Here is a 14,726-nt window from a genome sequence, read left to right on the forward strand (position 1 = left end):
AAGAACTGATAAAACTACGACCTTTTTAAAAAAGGAATAAAATAAATAGCTAATTTGATTTTAAAAGTGAGGAAAATCAAATTTTATCAAAAATTTAAAAATTCATTGCAATTGAATTTATAGTAATTGAAGAGGAAACAAAGGAAACTATCAGAAACTATTTTGCCCAATTACATGAGGTGACTTAGAGGAAATGGACAAATGCTCATAAAAATAAAAAATAATGAGATTAACAAAAGATGAAATAGATTATTTTAATAGCCCAATATCAGAAAAAGAAATTGAACAAGTCATAAATGAATACCCAAAGCGGGGACGGGAGGAAACCAACTCAAGGATCAGATGGATTTACAATTAAATTTTATCAAACATTCAAATAACAATTAATTCCAATATTACATAAACTATTTGTAAAAAGAGATAAAGAAGGGACCCTTCCAATCTCTTTTCTATGATAGAAATGTGGTCTTGAAAAGATTATATATTACCACTTGTATTTCTTCCAGGAATACAGGGTTGGTTCAATATAAAGCAGACTATAAACATAAAATTCATATTAATAACATGAATAATGAAATCCACATGAAAGAAGGAAGGAAAGAAGGAGGGAAAAAAGAAACAAAAGATTTTGAAAAGGCCTTTGACAGAAAACAATACCCATTTCTGTTAAAAGTACTAATTGGCATAGGAATAAATGGGCTTTGCCTTGATATGGTAAAGAATATGTATCTAAAACCAAGATAAAACATAATATTTAAGGCCTTTCAAATAAGATCAAGGGTGAAAAAAGATGCTCATTACCACTAATACTATTTAACAGTGCTAGAAATACTTGCTGTAGCATAAGAGAGAGAAATCAAGGGAATAGGCAAAGGGAATAGATAAAAACTATGGCATGCTGCAAATATTATGATGGTCTATCTAAAAATAGTCAAATTATACAGACAGCACCACAAGCAAAGGGGCTTCACTGGAAGAGACCTCAAAAATCATCTAGTTCAAATCTGTCATTTTACAGATGAAGGAAAGAAAGCCCATGAAGTGAGTCTGACACTCCACCTTCCTCCTCCCCACCCCAGGTTTGGGAAAGTATATTTTAGGGGCGGAGCCAAGATGGCAGCGGGAAAGCAGGGACTAGCGTGAGCTCTCCGCCAAGTCCCTCCAAAAACCTATAAAAAATGGCTCTGAACCAATTCTAGAACTGCAGAACCCACAAAATAGCAGAGGGAAGCAAGGTTCCAGCCCAGGACAGCCTGGATGGTTGCTGGGTGAGGTCTTTCGCGCATGGAGCTGGGAGCGGAGCAGAGCCCAGCGTGGGCGGCAGGGACCAATCAGACCAGGAACCAGGCGGAGCGTGCCCTAGTGCCCTGAATCAGTGAGCTGCTGCAGTTCCCAGACTTCTCAACCCACAAACACCAAAGACAACACAGAAGGTTAGTGGGAAAAGCTGCAGAAGTTGAAGGAGTTCGTGGTTCGGCCACCGCCCCCTGGGGCAGCTACAGAACTACAGCTGCAGTTGCTTTTGGCCCTGGGCCCACCTGGTGGGAGGAATTAAGTGGCAGATCAGAGCAGGAGTGAAGAGCCTGCTTAAGATCTAAGTCCAGTCCAGGTTGGGGTTTCTTGGGGAAGGAAGAGTGCTGGTGTGGCAGAGCTGGCGCATCCCTCCAAGCTTGGAACATAGTTCTCTAAACTCTACAAGTAGTCATACCACACTGAAAAACTCAAGGGTCAAGTAAGTTGGCTAGGAACATGGCCAGGCAGCAAAAACGCACCTAGATTCAGTCTCAGACTTTGGAATCTTTCTTTAATGACAAAGAAGACTAAAACATACAGCCAGAAGAAGTCAACAAAGTCAAAGAGCCTACAACAAAAGCCTCCAAGAAAAACATGAACTGGTCTCAGGCCATGGAAGAGCTCAAAAAGGATTTGGAAAAGCAAGTTAGAGAAGTAGAGGAAAAATTGGGATGAGAAATGAGAAGGATGAGAGAAAACCATGAAAAACAAGTCAATGATTTGCTAAAGGAGACCCAAAAAATACTAAAAAATATACTGAAGAAAGCAACACCTTAAAAAACAGACTAACTCAAATGGCAAAAGAGCTCCAAAAAGCCAATGAGGAGAAGAATGCCTCGAAAGGCAGAATTAGCCAAATGGAAAAGGAGGTCCAAAAGACCACTGAAAGTATATTTTAAAGAGCTGAGAGAAAGAAAAGCTAGGAGTCCATGGCCTTGCACACTGTCCTTATTTTCTTTTGTGGCAGGGTTATAATACTGGTAGATTTTAGAACAATATTTTAAAAAACAGCTCATGATTTTTTTTTTTAGCAGAATGGAGATGTGAAGTAGACAATAACACATTTAGGCAGATCACAACTTACTGAATAGCTGGACCCAAACAGTTGCCATAAAACTTGGAATTTTCAAATGTAGTGCCCAAGGCATGTGTATGTGTATGTATGTACGTGTGTGTGTACATACATATATATGTGTGTGCATATGTACGTATACATGTGTGTATAGAGAGATATAGATATATACTTGTAGCTGAAACCTCCTATGTTATCTCCTTCATTAGAAGGTGAGCTCCAAAAAAAGGGAGTATCTTACTTTTCTATTTGATCCCCAGGCCTCACTTAGTACAATGCCTTGAATGTGTTAAGCACTTAATGTTTTTTCATTCATTCATCCTACGTTGTTCTCATTTTTCTCAATAATCTATACGGAAACAGATGACATGCTTATCAAATTTGCAGACGGCACAAACCTGAGAGGGATAGTTTACACACTGGTTGACAGCATCAGGATTCCAAAAGATATTGATAGATAAGAACAGAATCCAATAGAACAAAATTCTCCCAAATACTCAAAAGAAACTAAGATCTCTTCAGTTTGGATGCTCACTCTAACAACGCAGATCTCAACCCCTCCAAGTCTGCCTATTCTTTTCATCACCTGTATGTCCTCTCAGTTTGCCACAGAGATTTTGCCTAATATGCTACTGATCTGCTTCAGTTACTACTGACATGACGAGGTGACCAGTGAACCTCCTGTCTGTTCTACCGTTAACCCTCGCCCTTACCACGTGACTCCCCCAACTTCTTCAATCATCTATTTCCCTGCTGAAATACTTTACTCTTGTTCTTCTTCAAAGTTTCTTATATGTGATATGTGGCAGCCTATTCACATCTACCCTGCACCTCTACATTGCCTTCTAAGTGATATTCATTTTTAATTTTTCAGATAATCATACAGATGGAACAAAAGGCCCTTTAATAGAACCAATTATCCCTAAGCATTCCTTCTAAGAAAACTAGAGCTCTATAGTACCTTTGAAACACAAAGGAAGATTCAAGGGAAACTTAGTGGATAAACAAGTTTGGGCAATTTAGAAAGATTAAATGGTGATCAAGCGCTTACATCCTAATGGGAGAAAGAGAAGAATTATTTGTTCCTTCAGAATCCCACTATCTTAAAGGGTCAAAAAGGAAACAAAGAAAGAGAGTCGGGGGAGAATATATAAGGGAAGGAATGAGGAGAAACAGAAGAACTTAAGAGTCTCATGAATGGCATGAAACAATATAACAAGTATGGAGGTGGGATGGTGGAAGCAACAAGGATCTCATGAAGTTAGGGAAGGGGGAAAGCATAGTGCAGAAATACAATAAAATAAGGAATCCTAGTAAGATGATTCAGTGAGAAGAAACCCTGTACCCACCCCCACCAAACAGCACAAAAATCCCAAAATGCAGAAAACTCAGCAATGACAAAAAGAAGAAAAGTCAGATAATCCACCACATAGTATCCTCTGCCAAAATATCAAGGAAAGATCATTTCATCAATCAATTTCTCCTGGAACTCACAGCTGTGGACTCCTCTCATCTCTCACACTGGCACACTGGCCCAGGGTATCACTAAGACCCTTTCCTACCCCACGAGTGGAAATTCTAGGCAATGATTTCAAAATTAATTCCATGTCTGTCTATCAGAGGTTATTGTCCTTTGCAGAATGGAGCTCCCACAGCATTTCTCCACACCCTCTCCCACCTAGTTCACACTCTCCCACAACTCATCTGCAGCCAAAATGGAGAACAGACCTAAGGAAAAAGATTTCACAGAGCAAATATCTCAGCAGTGTACTAGGAAACCTCTTCCCCAACCCCTTAACAGCTAGTGCCAAGGGCACAGCCTACAGACTGAAAAAAGTCAGTTAGAGAGGGTAGAGCCTAAAAGAGACAGACTGAAAAAAGCAAAGAAACGGGTTCCTAACGACAATGGCAACTCAGTCTCCCAGGAGAGGTGCCCTAACTTCTCATTTTCACCCTCTGAGGAACAGACTCTTCCAACCCTGGTGGTCTGAGAGAAAAGAGGAAAGGAAGCCAAGCTCTGGGGGAGGGGCACAAACACTGAGCTTTCAGAAGGAAAAGGCAATAAGCAGGGACACCAAAGGAAAACTCAGGAAAGTGATTCATGAAGACAGACAAAATGCCTACTGAGGAGAAATTAACAAACATTTGCAGAGAAGTGTAATTGAACAGACAAGTATTTCCCGACAAAGGAAAATGAGTCAAAATCCCTGAAGGTGAAGGTGCCATAACAAATTCTGCAACGTCCCTTGAAATGACCAGCATTTTTATGCACTACTAACAAAAACCAGGAAGAAGCAATGAGAGAAATCTGATCTACATCAGGTATTCACACATAGGACATATAAATATAACTACAAAATACTCATGACAGAAATAGAGTGAAGCACAAAAGGTGTTCAAACAGACCAGAACTCAAGGTTAAACACTAGTTCTAGGCCAGTCTAATTATAGAAGGGATACTTGTTGGAACTGGACAAGATAATAACAGAATTTATTTGGAAGCACAAACAGAAGTGAAAAGGAAAATTATGAATGAAAGCACATAACCAGCAGTAATAAAAGCAGTAGTCACTAAACTATTTTCGTACTGGTTAAAAAAGCAGAAAAGTGGATCAAAAGAAGAAGGCAGGTAAATAAGGGGGAAAACAGCAAGCAAAGTTAACAGTCCAGTGTTTGATACAATGATGAACACAACTTGCTGAAAACAGTTCCTTTTTTGAAAAAATCTATTGCGATAAATGGAAATCAAGTTTTACAAAAATCCTAATTAGACCGCCATCTTACACAAAATGCCACAATAAACACAAAGTAGTTGCATGACTTTAATATAAAAAGTCCCATAAGAAGAGGTTGGGATCAAGTACCTTTAACAACTATGGCTAGAGGAAGAATTCTTAACCAAACAAGGAGTAGAGATAGAGTAAAAGGTAAACCCTACAATTTTACATACAACATATGAGCAAAATTCCAATATCTGAGCTATATAGGGAATTTTTGCAAAGATAGCACATGAAGGGATATCCCCTCATAGAAAAATGGTCAAAGGATACGAATAATTTTCAAAAGAAGATTTGAAAACCACAAGAAAACATGATCTAAATCACTAATGGTAAGAGAAATGTAAATTAAAACAGCTTTTAACTTTCACTTCACTCCAGGCAAACCAGCAAAGATGAAAAAAAAGATAGGAACAATCAGTGACAAATAGGGCATGGGGACAGACTTGATGCAGTGTTGGAGGAGCTGTGAAGGAGCCCACCTATTCTGATTTCAGTATGGAATTATGCAAGAAAGGGGACTCAAATTTCACTTTGAGATACAGCAATCCTATAACAAGGCTCAAAGAAGTCAAAGACAGATAAGTCTAATATATACAAAATATCCAGAGCATCACCCTGTGTGGTAGCAAAAACCTAGAAACAAACTGATGAGGGCAAGTTTTTAAAAATTATGCCATATTATGAAAATTATGCCATGTTATAATTATCGTGAAGTAAGGAATGGCAAATATGAAGAATTCAGAGGAATATGAGAAAAACAAACTGATACGATACAAAATAAGCAGAACCAGTAAGACGGCATACACGTTAATTACAATAATGTGAATGAAAAAAGATCACTAAAAGGAAAACTCAATGATGGCCCTAGAGAAGAGGAAGGGGAAAAGAAGGGAGTGAGTGTTTATACAGTACCTACCATGCGTCAGGCACAGCGCTTTATACAGAGATTATCTTATTTAATCTTCACAGCAATCCTGCACGGTAGCTACTATGATTATTCCCATTTTACAGTTAAGGAAACGAAGGCAAAGAGAAATGAAGAGACTTGCCTAGGGTTACACAGCTAACAGGTGTCTAAAACTGCACTGACACTTGGATCCTCCAGCTTCCAGGCCCGGTACTCTATCTACTGTGCCACCAGAAGAGACAAGGAAACATTCATCTTCCCTCAAAACCTATGGATGGAGGGACTACGAGGACAAAATATGTCTCATATATGTCAGACAAAATTTCCATATAATCAGATTTTATTTTAGCTTTTACCTAATTATCTTTCTTTGTTGTAAGGAAGGGTTTAATGGGGGTAGAAGGAATGACCAATACAAAGGCAAAAGACATCAATAAAACATTTTCCTTTGAGTTTTTTTAAGAAATAAAGCAAAACTAAAATAACTGGAGATACTCACTGCTTACAGGTGAGCCATGTCAATATAATTGGAATGATGATTATTACCTAAATTAACATTCAGTACTATACCACTCAAATTATCAAGGGGACACGATTTAGAAGCAGCTAGAATAATAACAAATTCATGTGGAAGAACAATTCTTGAGAAAAAGGTAAGAAATAGCATTGTAAGAGATAAAACTATATTATAACTCAATAGTCATCAACTCTATTCAATAGAGGCTAGAAAATAGAAAAAAAAATAGATTGGTGGTACATCTGAATAAGGAACTGAAAAGAGTATCCCAGTGTTTGATAAAACCAGGAGCATAAAGCACTGTGAGGAGTTCCTTTTTGTGAAGAACTGAGAGGAAAACTGAAAAGCAATCTGGCAGCTATTAGGTTAAGATCTTACATCATATAACACGATAAGCTCAAATGGATGCATGACCTAAATCTTAAAAAGGCCGGACCATAAAAAAATTAGAACCAACAAGATCAGGCACCTTCAGCACTAAGCCTAAGGGGAGAATTACCAGAAGGAGACAGAGGAGACCACTAATCAGTCAGCCTACATGCACTGTGTATGGCACTGGGGAAACCAAGACAGAAATGAAACTGCGCCTGACTTCAAGAAGCCTACAGTTTATAGAGGGAGACTAGAGAACGACTGGCATTCACTGAGCAGGTAAGTACTACGGTCAGAACTGTACTTTGGGAACGTCCTTTTGATAACTGTATGAAGAACGGATTAGGGAAACCAACTAGGAGACTCATTCAATAGTCCAGACAAGCAGTGAGAGGGCCTGAACTAGGGGAGTGATCTTACACCTGGAGAAAAGGACAGCACAGGTGGGAGAGATGTTCTGTCAGCAGAACTGCAAGGCCAATCATGACCTCCTCCCACTTCTTGTCATAATTACAAAATGAAGTATATACTTTCAGACACTGCTGAAGGGCCAATTTCTTTTGTTTGACAATAATTACAAAGGAGAGTTGTAGGAGTGACCCTGATGTTTAAAAAAAAGCATCAATAAAACATCTAAAGAGAAAAAACAGCATCCAAAGGAAGGCCCAAGATGGCAAAGGGGCCTCAAAAGTACCTCACGTACACTCAGTTAAAGGAAGAGGAAAAGAAAAGCACGGTGCATGGAAAGACGCACCGGACTGGAGGCCGAGCTCCCAGCTCTGCCTCTTGTCATGTCACTTACTTCTGCAGAATGAGGGGACTGGACTAGACAGCCTCTAAGTTCTCTCTCTGCTCTAAATCGATGATATTCTCTTAAAATATTTGAGTGATTAGCGACAGCTAGGTGGCACATTGAGTAGAGTACTGGCCCTGGAGTCAGGAGGACCTGAGTTCAAATCCAGCCTCAGACACTTGACACACTCACTAGCAGTGTGGCCTTGGGCAAGTCACTTAACCCCAAGGGCCCTGCCTTCCCCCCCACCAAAAAAAAAACATTTGAAGGATTGTAACATAGAACAGGAATTAGACTTGCTCAGTTTGCCCCCAAAAGACTAAACCAGAAGCAACGGGTGGAAACTACAACTGCAAATTCTGATTCATTTTAATGAAATACTTTCTAACAATTATTTGTGTGACCCTGGACAAATGGCTTACTTCTCTGTGTCTGTCTGCCATGTGTAAAATAAGGAGGCTAAACATATGACCCCAAAGTCCCGTCCAGCTCTAAATCAATTACCCTATGAAATAAAACATCCGAATACAGAATGGACTGCCCCACGAGGCGGGAGATCTTATTAGAAGACATTAACTGAGGTCTGGGCGAGCGCTTGTTAGCAAGGTCGTGGGGGGGATTCTGGATCAGGAGCCAGGAGATCGAACGTCTTATGAGGTCCTTTACATCTAAGATTCTGCTATTAACTGAACTTTTAAAACTCAGCCCTTCCTCACTGTTCTACTGAGTTGGAAATGCTCATATGGAACTGGAAAGAACAATGAAGAATTAGGAGAGAGAAGGGGGAAAGAAAACAGGAGAAAGACGAATAAGCTGTAAACTAGATAAATATTGCTTTAATAACTAACAAGGGAATGTAAGATATAAGAAGGTTCAAATTCTAACCAACCTATCCAATGGACCTTGGGAAAATAATCTAATCTTAATTTAATACGTCAAAAAAGGAGTAAGAATACTATCCCTCCTTAGAGAAATGCTATGGGTATAAAATGGCTTCACACTTTTCATTCATTTATGAATTCAACAAACATTTGTCAAGAAACTTATGTGAAAGTAATGATTCAGGTAACTTCTGTGTCCACCTTCGCCACAGCGATACTACAAGTAATAAGCTGTTATTTTAACTACCGCGTGAACAAAAGAATAAATACCTGTACTGTTTTTCCAAGGCCCATGTCATCACCAAGAATACATCCTCTTCCCAGGGAATAGTGTCCATACAGAAACTGGGCTCCTTCCCTTTGGTAGTCACGCAAATATCTATTAATTGTATACGGAATACAGTCACCATCTTCAGATAGTTTAAAAGCAACAGCGGGTGATGGAAGTTTTTGGTCTGGGAAGTAAGGCTTTTCCAAGTCAACATCATCAAACATGGAACTTCTGAAAGAACTTTCACCAGACGTTGCTTTTTGGAGGTTTTTTAAAGGTACTTTCTTTTCCAGTGAACCTGAAAATAACACAAGTGCAAATGACTTTCCATTTTCATCTTTCATGATGGATTTCACTGTTGCTTCACGAAGCTTTCCACCATCTGCGACAGGGACAAGACATCTTTCTCCAGTGTGCCACATATCTAAAGAAAAAAAAATAAAGGAAAAGAAGTTTTCAAATTGTTATAACAGACATGCCAATTTCCATGTGGATACTCAGTAACATCTCACTTACCTGGCATTGCGGAGGAGTGTGCATCACAGTGGGAAAAACAATAGACTGAGAGTAAGTGGGCAAATCACTAAACTCTTTGTCTTAGACTATTCATCTATAACAAGAGACACTGAATTAGATGGCTTCTACAGGGCTTTCTATCTCTAAAGTCTATGATCCCACGAGCTAAACTTTAGTTCAGTTCCTCAAGCACCAGCTTCTTCAAGAGAACAGCACGTACACCATGTTCTCAAAGTCTGGACACAAAGGAAAAATGTATATTTTCAAGAAATGAATGAATGAAATTTTCAATAACATTTTATTTAATTGGAATATTAAAAAATTACATTTTCAATATAATTTCCATCATTTGTGATGCAAAGGTTGATGTGCTCTGCAAGATTCACATGACCTCGATGCTATAATTCCACATTGCTATCATTTTTAGCACATTCACTCTTTATGTGTTCAATCGAATGTGTTGCATCTGCAATTTTCATTGAGTACACCTTCTCCTTTAGCATACCCCAGAAAAAGAAGTCAAAGGGGCTAAGGTCTGTAATATTCCAAATATTTCAAAATATGTATTTTTGCGTATGTGTCCAGACTTTAGGGACACCCTGTACTGAGAATGAACCAAAAAAAAGAAAGCAGCCTAGAGGAATTTTGGTCACAGCCCTAAGATGCTGATCCATGAGGAGATGCCCATAAAGACATGTGTTAAGATTTTAACTCCACAATGATATGCATATCAGAGTACAGGTCCATCCCCTCTTTCCCAAAAGAACACAAACTTGTAGTCAGACCTGATGTAAATAAAAGAAAAATGTGTCAAGACTTGCTATAGGGCAATATAACAAGTAAGTGAATCTTCTGAAGGTCAGGGGTAATGAAGGTATTAGAGGCAGTCTATCATACAATTAAGCATTGGACAAGTTCTATATATAACAACCAAAGGATAATAAATCAACTAAACTAACAGACTAGAAATCTGGCTACTTGGACAAAGCTGAAAAAGTAAACACGGAATCAATCTTGAAATTCAGTGAATAGAAGTGTCATTTTCCAACCCATAGCCCCCATCTCTTCCTTTCTTCCACTGAAGAACTTGCCATAATCTGTCACTTTTACCACTGCTTTCTCAACTGCCAGCTTATTTTACACAGCCACCTTGCTACCTGGACTCAGGAAGACTGACCCAGGAAACCTAACCATGGCCCAAGTCCTGCCGCCAAGTGTCTTATAACCAGGACTGGGAACTGAAAACTGTACTGGCAACAGCCAGCACTGGTCAGCTTGGTTTTTCAGCAATATAATGGATGAAAACATTTAAGAAAGACTTTCAATAATTAAGTTTAAAATAAAGGTTTTCTGGTTAAGCCTGAACTGACAAGCTCTCTGCCAACAAACATTTATTAAATGCCTTCTATGTACTAGGCACTAAGAAAGAATACAGACAAAAGATGAAACAATCCTTGCTCTCAAGGAGCTTATCTTCCTGGGATCAGGAAAGGCTTTAGGAAGAACATTCAGAGAAGTGAGGAGGAAGTGCATTCCAGGTATGGGGATGGCCAGGACAATTGCAGAGAGCCCAGAGATGGAGGGTCCTATGGATGACACAGAGAGAAGGGTCACTTGGCTGGAGCACAGAGTACCAGAAGGAGATAATTTAGAAGGAGGCTAGTAAGATACCTAACTACATAATGACCAAAGGTAAGTCAGGTAGTCACCTAGATTTAACAAACACCTGCTATATGCCAGAAGCTGCGATAAGCACTAAGGGATATAAAGAAAGGCAAAAACCGGTCCTTGCTCTCAAAAAATTCAGTCTAGTGAAGGAAACAAGCAAAGAGATGTATACAGAGAGAATAAATTGAAGGTAGTCTCACAGGGAAGGCACAAAGATTAAAGAGGACTTTGACAGGTTTCCTGCAGAAAGCAAGACCTGAAGTCAGCCAAGGAAACTAGGAGACAGAGGTGAGGAGGGAGAGCATTCAAAGCAGACGGTGAAAATGTTCAGAACCGGGAGATGGGAGTACTGTGTGTGAGGAACAGTACAGAGACCAGCGTCACCAGACCACAGAGTACGTGGAAGGGAATAGGATAAGAGATGACTGAAAAGGTAGGAAGAGCAAGGTTATGAGGAGCTTTGAAAGCTAAACAGGATTTTATATTGAATCCTAGAGGCAACAAGGAGCCGATGAAGTCTGGTGAGTACGGATCTGAGCTTTTTTTTTTTTGGTACATAAATCACATGTAACAGGACTCCTTGTAATCTGGTTTCTAATCACATCATTCAACTGAAAGTGCTCTGTCCGGCGGCTTTTTTTCATTTTTCACCCTTTATGACCTCTACAACACTTTAGACAGCTAACTACCACTCCAACAAAGACACACACTCTCTTTCCTAGGTTTTAGGTACGCTGTTCTTTTCTCTGACCCATCTTTCCTGGCCTTCCATCCCTTAACAGTGGGTACACCTGGGGTACTATTCCAGGCCCTCATCTTTTCTCTCTTTCCAGTCTTCCTCTTGCTGTTCTCAGTTCTACAGGTTCCAACATCCTCTCTAAACAGTTGATTCCCAAATCTACACATCCAGCCCTCTCCTCTTTCCTGTGCTTCAGCCCTACATCACTGACTGACTGCTGGACATTTCAATTTGGATATCAGGAACCATCTCAAAGTCAAATGTCAACAACTGTACTCAGCATCTTTTCTCTTAAATTCATCACCGTGCCTAACATGCTAATCCAATAAGAATTATTAGGTGGTGGTTGTGTTTGTCCTTCCTTCTCGAAGAGGACCATGACAAAACTTGCAGCTGACTTTGATTCAAGTGAGGGAGGGTTGTGGGAGGTCAGCAGCCTCACCTTCTCCTCCAGAGACCTCAGGGTCCAGTGGCGAGATATTCACCAGGAGGACTAGAGATGGCCCAGGGTGCATTGGGAGACCCTGGCCCTTTCAGGCCAAGGTCTTTTCAGGTTCTCACTGTGAGTGAGTACCCATTCAGCGAACTGGACTCTTTAAGAATTTAAACAAAGGATGGCCCCTTTAATCAAAAACTTGAAAAAAAAAATCAAACTGGGAGGGGAAGACCCCCAGGGTTCCTGGCCAAAAGTGAAACAGTCCCCGCTCAGTATTTACATTCACTCTGTGCCAGGAGGGCAGGGACCTATTGGACAATCCAGGAGCTCCAGAGCCAGTGGGGTTTGGGACCCTCCACCAGGTCCGTCAGGTAACAGGCATCGATTAAGCTCCTACCTGTCCTGCCAGACACAGGCAGAGGCCGGGGACACTCCAGAAGCGCACTGTCTATGAGGCGGATCCAAAATATAAACGAATAACTGTATACACGCTGAATGGGGGGAAGGAGGGAGCGAACAGCTGGGGAGAACAGGCAAGGCTGCCAGCACAAAGCGGCACACAGCGAAAGCAGGGGGCTCTGGACCATTCAGTGTCACTGGCTCCTTTGGTCATAGGTGACCTCTTTTTAAAATCATGTTTTTAAATGCATTAAGGGGCAGCTAGGTGGCGCGGGGAGTACAGCACCGGCCCTGGAGTCAGGAGGACCCGAGTTCAAATCCGACCTCAGACACGTACTAGCTGTGTGACCTCGGGCAAGTCACTTAACCTCAACTGCCCTGCCAAACCCCTCCCCCCCAAAATAAAAAAATTAAACAAACCGATATGCACCGTAACCCACAGGATGCCCATTATCTATCTATCCACACATACGCATACGTATCATACATACACATATACATACACACACATATTAAAACAGAAAGTTCACACGCCCCCAATTAAAAACTCTTGGGCTAAAATCGGAAGGAAACTTAGCGTTCTAGGAGGCAAAGCTGAAGTCGAACCCCGCAGGCAAGAGGCCTGGGCAAAAGCGCGGAAGGGGGAACTCAGCCCCCTCACTCCCTCCCTAGAAAGGAAGAAACCCGGGGGAAAACAACAAGGAGGATGACATGACGAGCCCCTTGGACTGAGAACCTGTACCTGCTGCTGCTTCTCCCCCAGGGATCCATGTGGCGAGGAGACAGCGGCCTGTCACGGGCGTTCAGGGGCCCGCCGGGCCTGGGCCCACCCGATGCTTAATATGACAGGACGCTCAGGGTGCACCACTGCCCCGGGAAGACAGCCCGGCCACAGAGGGAGCACGTGCAGGGGCGGGGAGGGGGAGGGGAGAGGGAGCACAGACTTCCGGGCGGGCGGTGAAACTCACAAGCCCCCCCGGCTGCCCTGCGGAAGCTCGCCCCGAGTGGGTAAAGGAGGGTGGGGAAAGGGGCGGGGACCTGCGATCTCCGCGGCCCTTCTTTCCGCCCCGCCCACACAGCCTCCGCTTAGCGTTTCCTTCCCTCCGTCTACCGGGAAAATCTCGCGAGAGCTCGTGCTCCAGCGGTCGGTCCCGATCGGTCTCGAAACCCTTTTCCGGGTTTCCTCTCGTTCAGGGTACCGCGAGATTTCCGACAGCTCGCGGGACTTGAGAAGCCTCGGAAGCGGTGGGTCACTGTTTTCTCAGCTTCAGGGGCTCCCGGTGTGGCCTAAGGAGGGGCGTTGGAACCCAGATCTGCGGCTAACGTTTGCGAAATGAGCGAATAGATGTGTTCTGTAGCGCCGGAGGAGGGGGACGAGAGGCCTGGTTCAAATCTCGCCTCCGGTTCGGACACACTGTGCGACCCCGGGGGAAGTCGCCTGACCCCTCTGTGCCCCTGGCAGCGCCGAGACTGCAAAGTTACACAAGTGTTGGTTGTCAAATGAGGATGTGCAAAGGGCTGGCAAACTTGAAGGCTCCATAAGAGACCGTGGAGGGCGTTTATACAAGGATGAAATCCGCTAGTTCAGTCCTCACACACCCCCCGGGCTAAAAACTCCTGGGCTAAAATGTGAAGGAAACCAAGCATTGCGTGGTCGGAGGCAAAGTCGAAGTGGAACACCGCAGGCCCAGCGGCCTGGGCAAAAGCGGGGAAGGGGGATCTTAGCCCCTTCACTCCCGCTCTAAAAAGGGAGAAGACGGGAGGACCAAGTCTAAAGTGAAAAAAGAAGAGGACCGAAGGACTCGGAAAATACGTGTAGACACGTATAAGATGATGCAAAGCAAGAGAGCCGACCCGAAAGAAAACCATAACATGCACAGTGACTTAACACAAGTAAAATGGTTTAAAAAAAAATCCGGTCAAGTGCGGTGGACTAACCTTCGTTTGAGTGGGGGCAGCCAATTCACTGCCCTATAGTGAGGTCGCAAATACAGTCAGTCCCTGGGCTCTGCTGTTTTAAGATGGTTTGTGGGTGTGCTTGAGACTTGGTTCAGTCGTGAATTTGGGGGAGTGTGTACGATG

The 14,726-nt window shown here is 42.2% G+C and overlaps 1 protein-coding gene across 3 annotated transcripts in view; it reads right to left on the reverse strand.

Moving 5' to 3' along the window:
- Window positions 1-13,753, reverse strand: part of ERCC6L2 (ERCC excision repair 6 like 2) — a 219,408-nt gene extending 205,655 nt beyond the window's left edge. For all 3 annotated transcript variants that reach the window (XM_036741900.1, XM_036741899.1, XM_036741901.1), the window contains exons 1-2: window positions 13,387-13,753; window positions 8,886-9,310 (exon numbers count right to left, since the gene is read on the reverse strand). In XM_036741900.1, the coding sequence (XP_036597795.1) occupies window positions 8,886-9,308 (423 nt within the window). In that variant the 5' untranslated portion in view covers window positions 9,309-9,310; window positions 13,387-13,753. The remainder of the gene's footprint in view (window positions 1-8,885; window positions 9,311-13,386) is intronic.
- Window positions 13,754-14,726: the final 973 nt, after the last annotated feature.

This window comes from Trichosurus vulpecula, chromosome 1, assembly GCF_011100635.1.
Source record: "Trichosurus vulpecula isolate mTriVul1 chromosome 1, mTriVul1.pri, whole genome shotgun sequence".
NCBI classification, from domain to species: Eukaryota; Metazoa; Chordata; class Mammalia; order Diprotodontia; family Phalangeridae; genus Trichosurus; species Trichosurus vulpecula.